Source organism: Ornithorhynchus anatinus, chromosome 3 (genome assembly GCF_004115215.2).
Source record: "Ornithorhynchus anatinus isolate Pmale09 chromosome 3, mOrnAna1.pri.v4, whole genome shotgun sequence".
Classification (NCBI taxonomy): domain Eukaryota; kingdom Metazoa; phylum Chordata; class Mammalia; order Monotremata; family Ornithorhynchidae; genus Ornithorhynchus; species Ornithorhynchus anatinus.
In genome coordinates, this window is record NC_041730.1 from 7474427 (window position 1) to 7494075 (window position 19649).

At 56.9% G+C, this 19649-nt stretch overlaps 1 protein-coding gene across 33 annotated transcripts in view; it reads left to right on the top strand.

The window, feature by feature from the left end:
* Window positions 1–19649, top strand: part of NRXN2 (neurexin 2) — a 176888-nt gene that overhangs the window by 51882 nt on the left and 105357 nt on the right. For 13 of the 33 annotated variants that reach the window (XM_039911367.1, XM_029061746.1, XM_029061768.1 and 10 more), the window contains 5 exons: window positions 1900–2286; window positions 3864–4067; window positions 12122–12148; window positions 15762–15890; window positions 17457–17838. In XM_039911367.1, coding sequence (XP_039767301.1) covers window positions 1900–2286; window positions 3864–4067; window positions 12122–12148; window positions 15762–15890; window positions 17457–17838 — 1129 coding nt within the window. The remainder of the gene's footprint in view (window positions 1–1899; window positions 2287–3863; window positions 4068–12121; window positions 12149–15761; window positions 15891–17456; window positions 17839–19649) is intronic. The other 20 variants (XM_029061748.1, XM_039911364.1, XM_029061773.1 and 17 more) reach the window with 2 other exon arrangements.

Sequence of the window (19649 nt, forward strand, 5' to 3'; positions counted from 1 at the left end):
AGGGGGTAGAGCAGAGGGAGGGAGTAGGGGTGATGGGGAGGGGAAGAGGAGCAGAGGAAAAGGGGGCTCAGTCTGGGAAGGCCTCCTGGAGGAGGTAAGCTCCCAGTAGGGCTTTGAAGAGGGGAAGAGAGCTAATTTGGCGGACGTGAGGAGGGAGAGCTTTCCAGGCCAGAGGTAGAATGTGGACCAGCGTTCGACGGTGGTACAGGCGAAAAGAGACTCAGTGAGGAGGTTAGCGGCAGAGGAGTGGAGTGTGCGGGCTGGGCTGGAGAAGGAGAGAAGGGAGGTGAGGTAGGAGGGGGCCAGGTAATGGACAGCTTTGAGGCCAATAGTGAGGAGTTTTTACTTCATGTGAAGGTTGATAGGCAACCACTGGAGATTTTTAAGGAGGGGAGTGACATGCCCAGAGCGTTTCTGTAGGAAGATAATCCAGGCAGCCAAGTGAAGTATAGACTGAAGCGGGGAGAGACAGGAGGATGGGAGATCGGTAAGGAGGCTGATGCAATAATCCTGTCGGGATATGATGAGAGATTGTACCAACAAGGTAGCGGTTTGGACGGAGAGGAAAGGGCAGATCTTGGCGATGTTATGAAGGTGAAACCGGCAGGTTTTGGTGACAGATTGGATGTGTGGGGTGAATGAGAGAGCGGAATCAAGGTTGTGGGCTTGTGAGATGGGAAGGATGGTAGTGCCGTCCACGGTGATGGGAAAGTCAGGGAGAGGACAGGGTTTGGGAGGGAAGATAAGGAGCTCAGTCTTGGACACCTTGAGTTTTAGGTGGCGGTTGGGCATCCAGGTGGAGATGTCCGAAGGCAGGACGAGATACGAGCCAGGAGGGAGGGAGAGAGAACAGGGGAGGAGATGTAGATTTTGGTGTCATCCGTGCAGAGGTGACGAAGCCGTGGGAGCTAATGAGTTCACCAAGGGAGTGAGTATAGATGGAGAACAAAAAGGCACCAAGAAATGACCCTCGAGGAACCCCTACAGTTAGGGGATGGGAGGAGGAGGAGCCCATGAAGGAGACTGAGAATGAACGGCCAGGGAGATAAGAGGAGAACCAGGAGAGGACGGAGTCTGTGAGGCCAAGGTTGGATAATGTATTGAGAAGAAGGGGCTGGTCGACAGTGTCAAAGGCAGCTGAGAGGTCAAGAAGGATTCAGATACAGTCGGAGCCATTGGATTTGGCAAGAAGGAGATCATTAGTGACCTTTGAAAGGGCAGTTTCGGTGGAGCGGAGGGGACGGAAGCCCGATCGGAGGGGAGTTGAGGAATCCGAGGCAGCGAGTGTAGACGACTCGCTCTAGGAGTTTGGAAAGGAAGGTTAGGAGGGAGATAGGGCGATAACTGGAAGGGGCAGTGGGGTCGAGAGAGGGTTTTTTTAGGATGGTGGAGACGCGGGCATGTTTGAAGGCAGAGGGGAAGGAGCCGTTGGAGAGTGAGCGGTTGAAGATGGAAGCTAAGGAGGGGAGGAGGGAAGGGGTGAGAGTTTTTATAAGATGAGAAGGAATGGGGTCTGAAGCACTTGAGAGGAGGGAGGCCATCGCCTCTGAAGATACTGCTGGGAAGGATGAGAAAGTAGAAGAGGGGGTTGAGAGCCGGGGGCGGGGGGGTGTGTGGATGGAGAAGGAGGAGGAGTGATTTTGGGGAGCTCAGCCCCCATGGTGTTCATGGGTTCTAATCCCAGCTTGGCCACTTGCGACCTGGGGCAAGTCACTTGGCTTCTCTGCATCTCCATTCCCTCTTCTGTCAAATGGGGACAAAGATGTGACCCCCGTGTGGGACAACCCGATTGCCCCGTCTCCACCCCAGCGCTCAGAACGGTCCCGGACACGAAGTAAGCGCTTAACGACTACCATCGTTCTCATTCCATCCCGGCCGCCCCCCCGCCCCCTCCCGCAGGCTCCATCTCGGTCAACAGCCGCAGCACCCCGTTCCTGGCCAGCGGGGAGAGCGAGATCCTGGACCTGGAGAGCGAGCTGTACCTGGGGGGCCTCCCGGAGGGCGTCCGGCCTGACCAGCCGCTGCCCCCGGAGGTGTGGACGGCGGCTCTGCGGGCCGGCTACGTGGGCTGTGTCCGGGACCTGTTCATCGACGGCCGCAGCCGTGACCTGCGGGGCCTGGCCGAGGCCCAGGGGGCGGTGGGCGTCGCGCCCTTCTGCTCCCGGGAGACCCTGAAGCAGTGCGGGGCGGCGCCCTGCCGCAACGGGGGGCTCTGCCGCGAGGGATGGAACCGCTTCGTCTGTGACTGCGTGGGGACCGGCTTTTTGGGCCCGGTCTGCGACAGAGGTGAGCCCCGCACGCCCCATAGCCCCCACCCCCCATCAACCCCGCCTCCCCCCGCCACCTTAGTGGAAAGAGCCCAGGCCTGGCAGTAAAAATAATAATAATAATAATGTTGGTATTTGTTAAGCGCTTACTATGTGCAGAGCACTGTACTAAGCGCTGGGGTAGATGCAGGGACATCAGATTGTCCCACATGAGGCTCACAGTCTTAATCCCCATTTTACAGATGAGGTAACTGAGGCACAGAGAAGTGAAGTGACTTGCCCACAGTCACACAGCTGATAAATGGCAGAGCCGGGATTTGAACCCATGACGTCTGACTCCCAAGCCCGGCCTCTTTCCACTGAGCCACGCTGCTTCCCCCAAAAGGTCATGGGTTCTCCTCCCAGCTCCGCCACTAGCCTGCTGTGTGACCTTGGACAAGCCTGTAGACTTCTCTGGACCTCAAGTGACCTCATCTGGAAAATGGGGGTCAAGACTGTGAGCCCCGCGTGGGACAACCTTGCATCTACCCCAGCGCTTAGAACAGTGCTTGGCACACAGGAAGCGCTTAACAAAGACCATCATTATTATTATTATTATCGTCCCTCGCACCGGTCCCGCACCCGGCCAAGTTCCGCCCTCACACCCCATCCCCGCCCCGAATTCTCCGCAGACACCCCTTTCCCCCGCACCGGGCCAAGCTCTCCCCTCCCCCGTACGGCCCCCGCGCCCTCCGGGGTTTACCAGCCCCCCGGCCCCCTCACCGACCTCAGGCAACGTCCCTCCTCGAGGTGACCCCGCACCGTCCCCAGTCCCTCCTACTGCCTCGGGGAGACCCCCACCATCTCCAACTCTGCCCCCACGGTGCCCCCGGCCCAGGGTTTAGAACGGTGCCTGGCACATAACGCTTAACAAATACCATCATCATCCGCACGAGAAGCAGGGCGGCTTAGTAGAAGGAGCCCGGGTTTAGGAGTCGGAGGTCGTGGGTTCTAATCCCGGCTCCCCCACTTGTCAGCTGTGTGGCTTTGGGCAAGTTGCGTTGCTTCTCTGTGCCTCAGTTACTTCATCTGGAAAATGGGGATTAAAGGTTGTGAGCCCCACGTGAGGCAACCTGATTACCTTATATTTCCCCCAGCGCTTAAAACAGTGCTTGGCACATAGTAAGCGCTTAACAAATGGCATTGTTATTATTATTATCATCATCATCATCCCCGTTCCCCTGACGCCCCCCGCTGCTGACCACTTTTCCCATCCCCTCTGCCCCCCAACTCTGCCTGTCTGCCCACCGGCATCGCCCCCAGCATCTCTATCTGCACGAAAAGCAGCGTGCTTCAGTGGCTACAGCCCGGGCTTGGGAGTCACAGGTCGTGGGTTCTAATCCCGGCTCCGCCACTTGCACCTGTGTGACTCAGGGCAAGTCACCTACCTTCTCTGGGCCTCAGTGACCTCTTCTGAAAAATGAAGACTGTGAGCCCCACGTGGGACAACCTGATGACCTTGTATCTACCCCAGCGCTTAGAACAGTGTGTGGCACATAGGAAGCGCTTAACAAAGACCATCATTATTATTATCTCTGTCCACCTCCGCCGGCACAGAGGCGACCGTGCTCAGCTACGACGGTTCCATGTACATGAAGATCATGCTGCCGGGGGCCATGCACACGGAGGCGGAGGACGTGTCCCTGCGCTTCATGTCCCAGCGTGCCTACGGCCTCATGATGGCCACCACCTCCAAGGAGTCGGCCGACACGCTGCGCCTCGAGCTGGACGGCGGCCAGATGAAGCTCACCGTCAACCTTGGTAACCGCCCGACCCGTCCCTCCCCCTCGCCCCACCCCTCCCCACCCCCAGCCCCGTCTGGAGACCCCCACCGAAGGCCTGGCCTGAGAGGTGTACACACCGAGGGGGGACGGGAGGGGGTCCCCCCCCGGCACATCGCGGCCGCGCAGCCGGAGCTGGATACACAATGTGCGATCGCACCATCTGTGCTGTGTGTACGAAACAGGCACACGGTGCGACCACAGCTTCTGTCCTGTGTGCACAGTGCGCCTGGGTGTGTATATGTTTGTATGTGTGCGGGTGCGATCACACCAAGCCCAGCTGCTCTGGGAGGCCCAAGCCGCACCAGCGGCCCAGTGTGTAGGTGCCCAGGGGTGGAGGGGCGGGGCTGAACGCCCCGGGGACCCTTCCAGACCCCCTCCCCCTCCACCCCCCAGCGACCCTCTGTATGTTGGGCAGCAGGAAGTGAGAAGACAGAGGGAAAAAGCTAAACCCGGGGCTAGGGCGAGAAGCCACTGGTTTCCATGCTGATCTGGTCTGGTACCATGCACAGGGCCGTGGATGGTCAAGACTAAGTCTCCACCACCCCCTTTTGCCCTCCTGCATGCCCCCAAGACCTCCTTTGGCACGGCGAGGTCCAGCTGGGCAGTGGGAGCCCCCGTGCCAGCCCACTGGCAGGAGGGGCCACTGGGTCCCCTCCCTTTCCGGGCCCACCCCTCTCGGAGCTTATTTTTATCTGCTCTGGCCAGCTTTGGGGGGCTGGGGGTCTGGGGAAGGAGCAAGGGTGGTGACCTGAACCATGACCCTCCAGGAGTGGGTCGGCAACTTATTCTAGCAATGAGAGTTGGGGGGCAGCGGCCACCAATCCGGACCGTCCTGGCGGCCCTGTGGCGTGTACACCCGGCACCTAGGTACACGGGATTCATAACTCGCTCGGCCTTTCGGCCCTTTCCGGCGATGTGGAGGTGGGGAGGGGGAGGGAGGGAGGGAGAAGCCCCCTTTTTCCCAGCTGCTCTGGCAGCTTGTTGGGGAAAGACGGCAAAACTTCCACCTCCAAGGAAAATAAAGCAGGGGAGAGAAGGGATTCCAAAGTGGGAAACTGGGTCGAACAACGTTCCCCGAGAAGATCAGCAACCCCCTTCCCGCCGCCACAGCACCACGGATAATTAATTAATTCATTCATCCATTCAACCGTATTTATTGAGCGCTTACTGTGTGCAGAGCACTGTACCAAGCGCTTGGAAAGTACACTGCAGTAATAAAGAGAGACAATCCCTGCCCACAAAGGGCGCACATTCTGGAGAGACATCACTTCAAGTAAACAGGCATCAATATTTGGAGAAGCAGCGTGCCTTAGTGCAAAGAGCACGGGCTTGGGAGTCAGGGGACGTGAGTTCTAATTCCGACTCCGCTACTAGTCTGCTGTGGGTCCTTGGGCAAGCCATTTAACTTCTCTGTGCTTCAGTTACCTCATCTGTGAAAGGGGGGTGAAGACTGTGAGCCCAGCGTGGGACAACCTGATTACCCTGTATCTGCCCCAGCGCTTAGAACAGTGCTCTGCACATAGTAAGCGCTTAACAAATACCAACATTATTATTATTATTATTATTAATGGAGACCGGGCATTTCGGACCCAGCACCGCCCCCTCGTGGTCTAAAGGAGTTAAGGTTAACAAAAACCATAATTATTCATTATTATTAAGGCATCGCCTCAAAGCAGATAGGGGATGAATAATAATAATAATAATAATAACTTTGGTATTCGTTAAGCGCTTACTATGTGCAGAGCACTGTTCTAAACGCTGGGGTAGATACAGAGTTATAAGGTTGTCCCACGTGAGACTCACAGTCTTAATCCCCACTTTAGAGATGAGGGAACTGAGGAACAGAGAAGTGAAGTGACTTGCCCACAGTCACACAGCTGACAGGTGGCAGGGCCGGGATTCGAACCCATGACCTCTGACTCCCAAGCCCGGGCTCTTTCCACTGAGCCACGCTGCGAGCCCCACCTGGGACAACCTGATTAACTTGTATCCCCCCAGCGCTTAGAACAGTGCTTGGCACATAGTAAGCGCTTAACAAATACCATCATTATTATCCCAAGGGGTGTCCCCAAGGGCGGGCTTATTTCTTGGGTTGCCCCCCCTTGGTGGGAGAGTTAGGGAATCACCGGATGTGACGGGACGGGGGGCGGAGGAGGGGGGGAGAAAATTTGGATTTGTGAGTATGGACGCTTTTTCTTCTTCTCCCCGTGGCGTTCCTTACTGGTTCCAAGCAGCTATTTGCTGGCTCCGACTTCTGAGCTTGTCCTCTAGACAAGCCCGTTGTGGGCAGGGAAGGTCTTTTGTAGGCCAAGAAGGTCAAGTCTTTTGTATTTGTACCCTCCCAGGTGCATATCGACACTGCCAATAAATGCCATTATTGGACCGAGCCAGAAAGTCGCCGCTTGGACCAGATATAAATCCAGAATGGCCGAGAGAGGCAGCTCGATCGATCAGTAGTATTTACTGAGCCCTTACTATGTGCCGAGCACCGCAATAAACACTTGGTAAAGTACAATATAATGGTTGGTGGACGCGATCCCTCACCACAAGGATTTTATAGACTCCAGTTTACATTTTGAAACCTCACTTTCATCCCGAGATATTGTACTATTGTCCTCTCCCAAGTGCTTAGTACAGTCCTCTGCACACAGTAAGCGCTCAATATATAAGATTGACTGACCGAGATACTCTTTTTCCTAGCCTCTACCTATTCTTTCCCTGAGACGCCACCCCCAAATACTCTTTCCCTGAGACACCGTCCCCCAACCTTGACCCACTCTTCCCCGAGACACTCCCCCACCCCGAGATACACAACTCTTACATTACTCACACACTGAAACAAACACCACTGTAGCACATTTAGGGACAACTAGTAAGAGTATTTCTCAAACAATAGTATCTATTGAGCACTTATTCTGTGCTAAACGTTTGGGAGAATTCACTGGTTCATAGAAATAATGAATAATTAATTGTGGTACTTGTTAAATGCTTACTGTGTATCAGGCACAGTACTAAGCGCTGGAGGAGATACAAGGTAATCAGGTGTGACATAGTCCCTGTCCCACAAAGGGCTCCCAGGCAACTCCCATTTTCCAGTTGAGGGAACGGAGGCACAGAGAAGTGAAGTGACTTGCTCAAAGTCGCACAATAGACAAGGGCAGAGTCGGGATTAGAACCCAGGTCCTCCTGACTCCCAGGCCCGTGCTCTATCCACTAAACGGTGCCGCTTCTCAATCCCAACCCTTAAGGCGTTTACATCTGACGGATCTTTTTAGTCCCGCTGACAAACATAGCTCCTTTAAGTCCTGTTCTAAGGCCTTGGCAGAGACCAGGAATGAGTGAGATGGAGAGTCCGGTTCCAAAAGCCACTAGAGAAAACAGTGGCTTCATGTCACAGCTGGAAATCCATGAGACAAGCACTGCACTAAGCACTGGGGTGGATGCAAACTCAGGACTGCAGATCGGACACAGTCACTATCTCACATGGAACTCACGATCCAGGTCGGGGTAAACCGATCAAAAATGTTGATAACATTGAAAAGCGAACAAGATTAAGCAAAGGAGTCAATAAACCAGGAGGGCAACCTAAAAGCAAGTTAGTTCTAAGGTGGTCGTGGGGTGTGTGTGTGTGTGTGTGTGTTTGGAGGGTGTGTGTATTGGGGGTTGGGGGTTGTGTGTCAGATCTCCCCACTGCTCCAGGTAAAATCGTCTTTAGTTACAAACCCCGGGAAGCTGTCATGTGCAAAATACTGGATTTAGCGCTCAGAGAGGGAACAGAAGGAAGACACACATTTTCTGCCCTCGGGTCTACAATGCGGCAGGGCGGCAGACACCGAAATAAATTACAGATCAGAGGAAAGGGAAAAGGGGCTTCATATATTAGTTAGTGGTTAACTAATAGGAGATTTAAGATATGTAATAAAAACGCCCCTGGAGGTCGTGAGTATCTAAGTGCCGGGTGGCTCGGATGTGCTGAACTGGCAGTAGGAGAAAGATAAAACGGGAGATTAGAAGTTAATCAGGGAAGGCTTCCTGGAGGAGATGTGATTTCAGAAAACACCCCCCTCCGCCCTCCAGGATTCCGAAGGTTTGAAAAGGTGAGTGTATTTTCCAGTTTAGCCAGTTGCCAGACTGGCACCCCCAAAAAAAAATCGCTTGAATTTTACACACTGATATTCAAGCATTCAAAAGCCTCCTAGATGTCTTCAAGTTATTTATTTGAAGTTATTATTTATTATAATTTATTTATACAAGTTATTTATACAAATTCATGCATACGTAGATACATGAATGGTACAACCTTGTGCAGACACAAGGTGCTATTCACACACGCAGTGCACGATCTTACCTATTTAGATCAATTCAGTGGTGCCTACGCCTTGAATTTGTCCATTTCATGTGATGGGGACATACATTATTTAGATTATTTATTATTATTTATTGTGAGCCCCATGCGGGACAGGGACTGTGTCCGGTCTAATCGATCGATCCTAGCGCTTAGAACAGTGACTGACATAATAAGTGCTTAACAAAGACTATAAAACTATAAGAGAAGCAGCGTGGCTCATTGGAAAGAGCACGGGCTTTGGAGTCAGGGCTCATGAGTTCGAATCCCAGCTCTGCCACTTGTCAGCTGTGTGACTGTGGGCAAGTCACTTAACTTCTCTGTGCCTCAGTTCCCTCATCTGTAAAATGGGGATTAAGACTGTGAGCCCCACGTGGGACAACCTGATTCCCCTGTGTCTACCCCAGCGCTTAGAACAGTGCTCGGCACATAGTAAGCGCTTAACAAATACCAACATTATTATAACGGATTATTTCAGGGGGGAGCGGATGAGTTTCTGGTTGTGTATTGTGCGGACCCGCGTTCGGGGAGATGTTGCCCACGCGCTGGTCCACGCTGGCAGGTGGTGTTGATCTTCCACTGTGTATCCTTCGGCCTGTGACAATCCCCACGCAGTGTGTACACCTCCGGGGCGAGGAGCACGACCAGCGTTGTGGTCGGGTGGAAACTTCTCCAGGCGGAGGGGCGCTCCCTTCCCCCCAACCCCAGCCCCCCGCCCTGAGCCCCCTGCAAGGGAGAGGAGGTGTGAGCTGCCTCCCGGGGGCCTCCCCCTCCCTCCCCTCTGGGGTCCGCCCCTCTCCCCCTTTTTTTCTTTTTTGGACCCTTCATTGGTGAAGATTCTGCGGGCCCCCAGAGAGCCACCGGCGACCCAATCTCAGAGTCCGGCATCCCCTCTCCCATCCCTCCTTCCCTCCCCCCCATCCCCATCCCTCTTTCCCTCCACACCTTGACACCCCTTCCTGCCCCCAGCAGCATTACAGTGCCTGGCACTTAGTAAGCGCTTAACAAATACCATTATTATTATTATTATTATTATTAGTCTCCCTTCTCTGTCTCTTCCCCTCCCCCACCCCTGACTCGCTCCTCCCCCTGAAGTCTCCCTTCCTTCTCCTCTCCTGCCCCCCACCCCCCCCATCCGATTCTCCTCAATTGGAACTGTAGTATTTGTTAAGCACTTACTACTTGCCAGGCACTGTACCAAGCGCAGGGGCGCATACAAGCAAATCGGGTTGGACACAGTCCCTTCCCAGGTGGGGCTCGCAGTCAGATGAGGGAACTGAGGCCCAGAGGAAGTGAAACGACTTGCCCAAGGTCACACAGCAGACAAATGGTGGAGCCGGGATTAGAACCCATGGCCTTCTGACTACCAGGCCCACGCTCTATCCACTACGCCACGCTGCGTCTCCTACTGACATCGCCACAGTCTCCACAGAAACCTCAGGCCTCTGCTCCGGGGCCTTGGGCAAAGCCAACGTGTTTCAGGCCGAGAGCTGTATTAGACTCCTTCATTGGAGTCCTCAACTGCCCCTTTCTCTTTCAGTAGCCCCCATCCCCTCAGAGGACCCCTAGGAAAGGAGGAGGTGTCGGTCCGTTGGGGCCCTGTGGTGGCCGACCGGTGCCCTTGCCTCACACTCATCAGAAACCCACGTGCAGAGGAGGTCCCCCACTCAGTGAAGCCCACTCCTCCGACTTCCCGACCCTCTACAGAGGAGGAGAAAGAGCAGCCCCGAGCGGCTCTGCCTTAAGGCTGGAGTTGGCACTGGCTGGCCCACTAGGCCATAGCGGCAAGACCTAAAAGAAGGAGCCCACATTAGAACCCAGATCCCTCTGACTCCCAGTTCTGCACTGTCTCCACTAGGCCAGACTTTGTCTGACCCTCACTTTCCTCAGCTCTAAAACGGGATTTAGATGCCTGCTCCCTCCTCCTTAGACTGAGAATCCCATGACGGAGTGTGATTGTGGCCGATCAGCATACATAGGTTCAACCCCATGGCTTAGCACAGTGCTCGGCATGAAGAAAGGCATAAATGCTATAACGATTCTTGTTGTGTCGGGACCCCACTCCCTCGTGGACTCCCCAATCCTCTCTGATCTCCACCCCCGCCCCCCCCGGCTTCCCCTCCTCTCCTTTCTCTGATCCGTGTCCCCCTGCCCCACCGTCCCCTCGCCCCTCCCGGTGCCGGGCTTTGGGGTGGGGTCCCGGCTGCTCCCCCCACTCTTCTGCTGCGGTTGACGACGCGTGAAGAACTCAGCTGTACAACCCGCGGAGCGACCCCCACCAAACCAGAGCCGCGGGGGGCGGGGGGCGGGCGGGACAGGAGGTACCCCCGCCCCGGGAACCTTCAGGGGCCTCAGGGAACGCCGGCCCCCCACCCCCGGGGACAGAGTTCAGTGGGGACAGAGAGCTGCAGAGGCCATGGGGGGTGGGACGAAGCCCCCCGGGGCCCACGTGCGGACTCGACCCCCCCCCCCCAACCCCGATCCCGCTCCAGGCAAGAAAGGGGGGCGAAGCATGGGCCGAAAACCAGGAGATCCAGGCCTTCTTCTCACACTGCCTTGCTGTGCGTCTTCGAGCAGGGCGCTTAACTTCTCTAGGCCTCAAGTCGTTTCGGCTGTGAAATGGAGGCGTTTCACTCACTAGGATCCAAGCCCCGGGGACGGTTATTCATTCATTCAATAGTATTTATTGAGCGCTTACTATGTGCAGAGCACTGTACTAAGCGCTTAATAATAATGGTAATAATTATGGCATTTGTTAAGCGCCTACTACGCGCCAAGCCCTGCACTAAACGCTGGGGTGGGTACAAGCCAATCGGGTTGGCCACAGTCTCGATCCCCGTTTTACAGATGGGGTCCAGAGAAGTGAAGTGACCCGCTCGGGGTCACACAGCAGACAAGCGGCAGAGCCGGGATCAGAACTCATGACCTTTCGACTCCCGGGCCCCTGCTCTATCCACTACGCCTTGCCGCTCCTAAAGAGAGAAAGGAGGGGGGCTGTCGTTCCCGGCGCAAGTTTGGAAGTGTTCCTCCCTGGCACCCCCCGACCCCCGAGGCGCGGCGTTCCCGGGGATGAAGGTTCCCGGACCGGCCGGTGGCCGCGGCTCTGGAGGGGAGGGGGAGGCCGCGGGCAGGGCCACGTGGGGCGGATCCCTCCTCTTGGTTTAGGGCCTGGGGGTGGCGGGGGGAGAGAGAAGCCACCCCCCGGGTCTGAGCAGGGACCCGACCCACGGCGGAGGGGGTGACACGGGGCCTGATTCCCCCCACGCCCATCCTTTCCTCTCCAAGAGATGGAGGGAGGCTGGGGCGGGGGGGACCGAGCCCCTGTCCCCCCTCCCGGCGTCCTGTCGTACGACTGGGGTTCACGAGATGCCCACCTCCCCCAGGCTGGAGGGGCCCGGGTCCCTCTGAGGAAGGGGGGCCCGGCCCACCCCCAGCGGCCTGGTCCCCACGGATCACCCCGAAGGTCCTGCCTCCCGGCCCCGGGGCCGAGAGCCCCGCTGGGGGCAGGAGGGGTGAGGGGTCGGCCCGGGGAGGGGGGAGGGCACCCGGCCACGCGTGGTCCCCGGAAAGTGGCCCCGGGGGGGACACCCCGCCTGCAGATGCCCCCCGGTGAAGGATGTAAAAAAAAAAAAAAACCTCTTTTGCCTTTTTGTCTCCCGTGCCCCTCCCCCCCGCGACCCCCCCAGACTGCCTGCGCGTCGGCTGCGCACCCAGTAAGTGGCTTCCCTCTTCTTCTGCCGGAGCCGGGCCTGGGGAGCAGGGACCCTGGGACCCGGGCCCTGGGGGGGCCGGGGGGCTGGGGGTGGGGGTGGGGGGGCCGAGAGGACCGGGCGGACCGGGGCGGACCGGGGCGGGGGAGGGCAGGACCACGGTCAGGAAAGTCAGGCGGCAGGCCCGGATTTACGGCCTGGGAGGAGGGACTGGGAGGATGGTTGGAGAGGATGAAGGGAGAGATGGAGGGGGAGGATGAACGAGGAGAATGGAGGGGGAGGATGGAGGGAGAGATGGAGGGGGAGGATGGACGAGGAGAATGGAGGGAGAGGATGGAGGGGGGAGGGAGAGGATGGAGGGGGGAGGGTGGAGGGAGAGGATGGATAATAATAATGATAATAACGGTATTTGTTAAGCGCTTACTCAGTGGCGAGCACTGTTCTAAGCGCTAGGGAAGTTACAAGGTCATCAGGTTGTCCCACGTGGGGCTCACAGCCTTAATCCCCATTTTTCAGATGAGGTAACTGAGGCATAGAGAAGTGAAGTGACTTGCCCAGAGTCACACAGCCGACAAGTGGCCGATCCGGGATTAGAACCCAAGACCTCTGACTCCCGAGCGCTTTCCACTAAGCCACGCTGCTTCTCCGTGGGGGAGGGTGGAGGGGGAGGATGAAGGGGGGAGATAATAATAATAATAATTACGGTATTTGTTAAGGGCTTACTATGTTCCAGGCACTGTACTAAGCGCTGGGGTGGATACGAGGAAATCGGACACAGTCCTTGTCCCGCATAGGGCTCACAGTCTTATTCCCCATTTTACAAATGAGGTAACTGAGGCACAGAGAAGTTAAGTAACTTTCCTAAGGTGAAAGAGCAGACAAGTGGCGGAGCCATGATTAGAACCTTCTGACTCCCAGGCCCGTGCTGTATCCAAGGGTGAGGGTGGAGGAGGAGGATGGACAGGGAGAATGGACGGAATGGATGGATGGGGAGGAAGGAGGAGGAAGGATGAGAGGAGAGATAACAATAATGATAATTATGGTATTTGTTAACAGCTTACTATGTGCAAAGCACTGTTCTAAGCGCTGGGGTTGATACAAGGAAATCAGGTTGTCCCGCGTGGGGCTCACAGTCTTAATCCCCATTTTACAGATGAGGTGACTGAGGCACAGAGAAGTTAAGTGACTTGCCCAAAGTCACCCAGCTGATAAGATGGACGGGGAAGATGGAGGCGGGGGATGAAGAGGGAGGATAGGCGGGGGGAATGGACGGGAAGATGGACGTGGAGAAGGGCGGGGAGGATGAAGGGGAAGGATGGACGAGGAGGATGGATGGGGAGGAAGGAGGGGGAAGGATGAGAGGAGAGATGGACGGGGAAGATGGAGGCGGGGGATGAAGGGAGAGGATAGAGGGGGAGAGTGGACGGGAAGATAGACTTGGGGAAGAACGGGGAGCCTGGATGGGGAGAGAGGTGGACGTGGAGAAGGGCGAGGAGGATGAAAGGGAAGGATGGACGGGGAGGATGAAGGGGGAAGATGGACGGGGAGGATGAAGGGGGGATGGAAGGGGAGGATGAAGGGGGAGGACGGATGAAGGGGGAGGACGGACGGGGAGGATGACGGAGGAGGATGGACAGGGAGGATGAAGGGGAAGGATGGACGGGGAGGATGAAGGGGGAGGGAGGACGGGGAGGATGAAGGGGAGGGAGGACGGGGAGGATGAAGGGGGAGGACGGACGGGGAGGATGAAGGGGGAGGACGGACGGGGAGGAGGAGGCCGCAGAAGCCGGCCGGGCCTCTGCAGTCCCAGCGGTGACCGCGCGGGGGCGGGCGAGGTCCGCTCTGCGCCGACGGGCGGGCGCGGGAGCGCGGAGGGAGGCGGCGGGAGCGCGGAGGGAGGCGGCGGGAGCGCGGAGGGAGGCGGCGGGGTCGCGCCCGCCCACGCATCAGGTCCAGCTGAGGGAGCCTGCCCGAGGAAGGTGTACAAATGAGCACAGAGAGGGGCTTGCCCTGGGTCCGCCCGGCTCCGTCTGAGGGGTCCCCCTAGGCTGGCAGCCCGGCTGGCCGTATGCAGGGCAAATGGGTGCTGTCGGGCCCCGGGGGGGGCCGCCGGGGTGGTGAGGGTGGACGGAGGCTGGCCACGTTTGTGTTTCTGCAGGCCACGAGGCCGGGTGTGTGTGTGGTGGAGTGGGGGGACGCAGGGGTCCCTGAGCGTGGAGTGCGTGTGTGTGCTCGGGTGGGTCCTTGGGTGTGGGATGTGTGCGTGCATGCATGTGTGTTGGGGGGATCCATCCCTGGGTGTGGTGAGGCTGTGTTTGTGTGTGTCGGGGAGACTTGGTGGTCCCTGGGTGTGGGTTGTGTATGTGTATGTGTGTGTGTCGGGGGGGGGGGGTATGGGGTATGTGTTTGTGTGGCGGGGATGGAGGAACGCAGTGGTCCTTGAGTGTGGGGGGTGTGTGTGTGTTTGGGGAGGTCCTTTGGGTGTGGGGGGTGTGTGTGTGCATGTGTGTGTACTCAGGGGCACACACACAGCCTTACTAGACGTGGAGTCCCCCTCACAGCCTCACCACACCCAGACACACACCTGCCCCACATACAGACGGCCACTCTCCCAGCTTCAACACACTCAGGGATGCACACATCGCCTCATTACACACAGGGGCGGGTACACACACACACACACACACACGGCTTCACCCCATCCCGGTGTGGTCCTTGGGTGTGGGGTGTGTGTGCATGTGGGTGGGGGGGGAGATCCGTCCCTGGGGTGGTGAGGCTGTGTTTGTGTGTGTCGGGGAGACTTAGTGGTCCTTGGGTGTGGGGGAGTATGTGTGTCTGTGGGGGGATCCTTGGCTTTGGGGGGAGATGTGGGGGGGAATCCATCCCTGGGTGTGGTGTGGCTGTGTGTGTGTGGGGGGGAACATAGTGGTCCCGGGAAGGGGTGAGGCTGTGTGTGTGTGCACGCCCCTGTGTGTAGTGAGGCCATGAGTGCATCCCTGAGTGTGTGGAAGCTGGGAGAGTGGCTGTCTGTATGCGGAGCAGCTGTGTGTCTGGGTGTGGTGAGGCTGTGAGGAGGACTCCACCTCTAGTAAGGCTGTGTGTGTGTGCCCCTGGGTATGTGGAGTGGCTGGGTGTGTGTGTGTCACTGAGTGTGCGATGGTTGTGCGTGTACCTGGGTGTGCAGCGTGGTTATGGGTGTGTTTCTGGATGTGTAGAGTGGCTGTGTGTGCGTGACTCTGGGTGTGTGGAGTGGCTATGTGTGTGACCCTGGATGTGCGGAGCGGCTATGTTTGTGACCCTGGATGTGTGGAGTGGCTGCCCGTGTATCCCTGGGTGTTTGTAGTGGTTGCGTGTCCGTGGATATTTGTCGTGGTAATGTGTGTGTCCCTGGGTGTGTGGAGTGGTTGTGGGCGTGTGACCCTGGGTGTGTGGAGTGGCTATATGTGTGACCCTGGGTGTTTGTAGCGGTTGCGTGTTTGTCCGTGGGTATCTGTGGTGGTCGTGTGTCCCTGCGTGTGTGGAGTGGCTGGGTGAGTGTCCCTCTATGTGTGGCACAGCTTTGTATGTGTATGTGTGCGTATACCCGGGCCGGTAAGCCCCGCTCACCCCCCCCTCGGTGCTGCAGGTAAGGGTCCCGAGACCCTGTTCGCAGGGCACAAGCTCAACGACAACGAGTGGCACACGGTGCGGGTGGTGCGGCGTGGCAAGAGCCTGCAGCTGTCTGTGGACAACGTCACCGTTGAGGGTAGGTGGTCCCCGCCGTGGGATTGGTGGGGGGAGGGCGCCCCGCTTGGGCTCCTGGCCCGTCCTGAGCACTGGCCACACTGCCATCCTGCAGACCCCGGGTCAGTGGATGGGTACTGCCTCGGCCCGGCCCCACCCCACCCACCCTCTACCGCTCCCTTCTCTCCCCGACACCCCTGGCTCCTGGTTGGCACCGCCCACTTCGGCGGCAATTCTTAATAATAATAATAAGGGTCGCATTTGTTAAGCTCTATGTGCCAAGCACTGTTCTAAGCGCTGAGGTAGATACAAGGTAATGAGGTTGTCCCACGTGGGGCTCACAGTCTTAATCCCCAATTTACAGATGAGGGAACTGAGGCCCAGAGAAGTCAAGTGAGTTGCCCGAAGTCACACTGTCGATCAGTGGCGGAGCAGGGATTAGAACCCAAGACCTCTGACTTCCAAACCCGGGCTCTTTTCATTCATTCAATAGTATTTATTGAGCGCTTACTATGTGCACAGCACTGTACTAAGTGCTTGGAATGTACAATTCGTCTGGAAACATCCTTCTCCTGTACTTATCCCTCTGGCACTATCTGGGGGGCCCTGGAGCCTGGGGCCCCCGCTTTGCCACCCCAGACCCCCACCCCACCCCTCCCTCCCCAAACTCTATCTCCCCCGGCTCCACCACCCAGACCCCGCCTCCCCGGTCTTGCCTCCTTAGGCCCCTCCTCTCTCGGCCTTTCCTCCCCAGACCCCGCCTCCTCTGACCTGACCTGACCTCTCCAAGACCCTCCCCCCCCATATTATCGTGCCTCGTCATCTTCATCATAATAATTATGGTATTTGTTAAGCACTTACTTTGTGCCAAGCACTGAACTAAGTGCTTGGGTGGATACAAGCAAATCGGGTTGGACACAGTTCATGTTCCACCTGGGACTCACAGTCTCAATCCCCATTTGAAAGATGAGGGAGCTGAAGCTCAGAGAAGTGGCTTGCCTAAGGTTACACAGCAGACGAGTGGTGGAGCCGGAATTAGAACCCATGACCTTCTGACTCCCAGGCCCGGGCTCTAGCTACTACGCCATGCTGCTTCGCCTCATCTGGCCACCCCCCCGCCCCCCAACCCTACCTCCTGAGACCCCACCTCTCCCGGCCCCGTCTTCCCTGATCTTCTCTTAGACCCCCCTCTTCCTTAGGCCCCACCTTCCCAGATCCAACTTCTGATCCTTGCCTCCCCAGCCCCCGCCTCCCCCACCTACCCAAGTCCAGGGGGTGAAGGCGGCCATGGTTGCCGCAGCCTTTACGGTCACCCAGGCCTCGTGCAAGACCTGGGATCTTCCAGGGAGTGAAAGGAACCCACGCAGAGGACCCTTTGAAGCCTGTTCCTTCCCAGTCTTCCCCTCCTCAAAACTCGAGCCCCATTCCTGTCCCCCCCACCCACACCCTGCGCTCCAGGTGGGGCTCGTGGCTGGTGTCGATTTGCAGACCCGCCCACCCGTCTTCAGGCTCCGTCCCTGCCCCGTCCCCGCGGGCCCCCGGGTGGACCCCGTCCGCTCCCCTCACCCCAACCTGTGCCCCCGAGCAGGACAGATGGCGGGCGCCCACACCCGGCTGGAGTTCCACAACATCGAGACGGGCATCATGACGGAGCGGCGCTTCATCTCGGTGGTGCCGTCCAACTTCATTGGGCACCTGAGCGGGCTGCTGTTCAACAGCCAGCCCTACATGGACCAGTGCAAGGACGGGGACATCTCCTACTGCGAACTCAATGCCCGCTTCGGCCTGCGCGCCATCGTGGCCGACCCCGTCACCTTCAAGAGCCGCGCCAGCTACCTGGCCCTGGCCACGCTTCAGGCCTACGCGTCCATGCACCTCTTCTTCCAGTTCAAGACCACGGCGCCCGACGGACTCCTCCTCTTCAACTCGGGCAACGGCAACGACTTCATCGTCATAGAGCTGGTCAAGGGGTGAGCCTTTGGGCCCCGCCCTCGCCCCCTGCCCCGGCTGGGCACCCCCGACCACTGTGTGATGGCTGCTTCCTCCATCCCATCTGGCTTCCGCCCAATCGATCAATCGACGGTATTTATTGAGCGCTTACCGTGTGCAGAGCACCGTATTAAGCGCTTGGGAGGTACAATATAGTAGAGTTGGTAGACACGTTCCCGGCCCACAGGGAGCTTCGAGTCCTGCCCCGACCCATAACGAGTACGTAGACCGGGGGCCCCATATAGGATGGGGACTCTGACCGGATTAACCTTATCTATCCCAGTGCTTAGAACAGTGTTTGATGCAGAGTAAGGCAGTCAGTCATATTAATTTAGCGCTTACTGTGTGCAGAGCACTGTACTAAGCATTCGGGAGGGTACAATATAATAGACATTCCCTACCCACATTGAGCTTAGAGTTGGAGAAGCAAGGTGGCTTAGTGGGAAGAGCATGGGCCTGAGAGTCAGAGGATGCGGGTTCTAAGGTTCTGTGACCTTGGGCACGCCTCTTATCTTCTCTGTGCCTCAGTTACCTCATTTGTAAAATGAGGGTTAAGACTGTGAGCCCCATGTGGGACAACCTGATTACCTCGTATCTACCCCAGCACTTAGAACAGTGCATGGCACATAGTAGGCGCTTAACAAATACCATAATTATTATTATTATTATCATCATCTAGAGGGGGAGACAGACATTAATATAAATAAATTACAGCTATGGACATAGCACTTAACAGACACTGTAATAATAATAGTGTGTGGCCTTTAAGTGCTTATGTGCCCAACACTGTACTAAACCCTGGGGTAGATTATCAATCCCTGCCCCACATGAGACTCCCAATCTAAAGGGAAAGGAAAACAGGCATTTTTAAAAATGGCATTTGGTAAGCACTTAATATGTGCCAGGCACTGTACTAAGCGCTGAGGCAGAAACAAGCCAGTCAGATAGGACACATCCATGTCCCACATGGAGCTCACAATCATAATCCCCATTTTTTTCAGATGAGGGAACTGAGGCACAGAGATGTTAAGTGACCTGTCCGGGGTCAAACAGCAGACAAGTGGCAGAGCTGGAATTAGAACCCTGAACCCCCAAGGCCCATGCTCTATCCACTAGGCCTCATTGCTTCCCACCATCCACCTGACTGCTCTCACCGACCGTCCTCCTCTGGCCCTGCTACTCTCCCTCTCTGCCTCCATGCAAACTTTGCCCTCTCCAGTTCCCCTTACTGGGACGACCGCCTGCCCTCCTCCTCCTCATCAGTGTTTAAGGGCTCACTACATGCCAAGCGCCTTACTAAGCGCTTGGGACAGATACAATCCAATCCTGTTGGACACAGTCCCTGTTCCAAATGAGGCTCACAGTTGAAGTTTGCAGAATCACAGTACGCATAATCCCCCTCTTACATTGGTGGAAACTGAGGCACAGAGAGGTTAAGTGACTTGTCCAAGGTCACCCAGCAGGCAAATGGTGGAGCTGGGGATAGCACCCAGGTCTCCTGACTCCCAGGCCCAGACTCTTTCCACTGGATCATGCTGCTTCTCTCAGTCAATCAATGGTATTTATTGAGTGCTCTCTGTGTGCAGAACACTGTACCGAGCGCTTCAGAAACTTCAATTCCCTTTTCTCCACTTCCCATTCTGGGACACAAAGGCCCAGTCCCTTGCAGCCCCTCCCTCCTAGGCAGACCCCCCTCCATCCCTCCAAATCTCTCCTGAGATCCTGGGATGCCAGGGTCTTTTCATTCATTCATTCATTCATATTCGTTGAGTGCTTACTGTGTGCAAAGCAC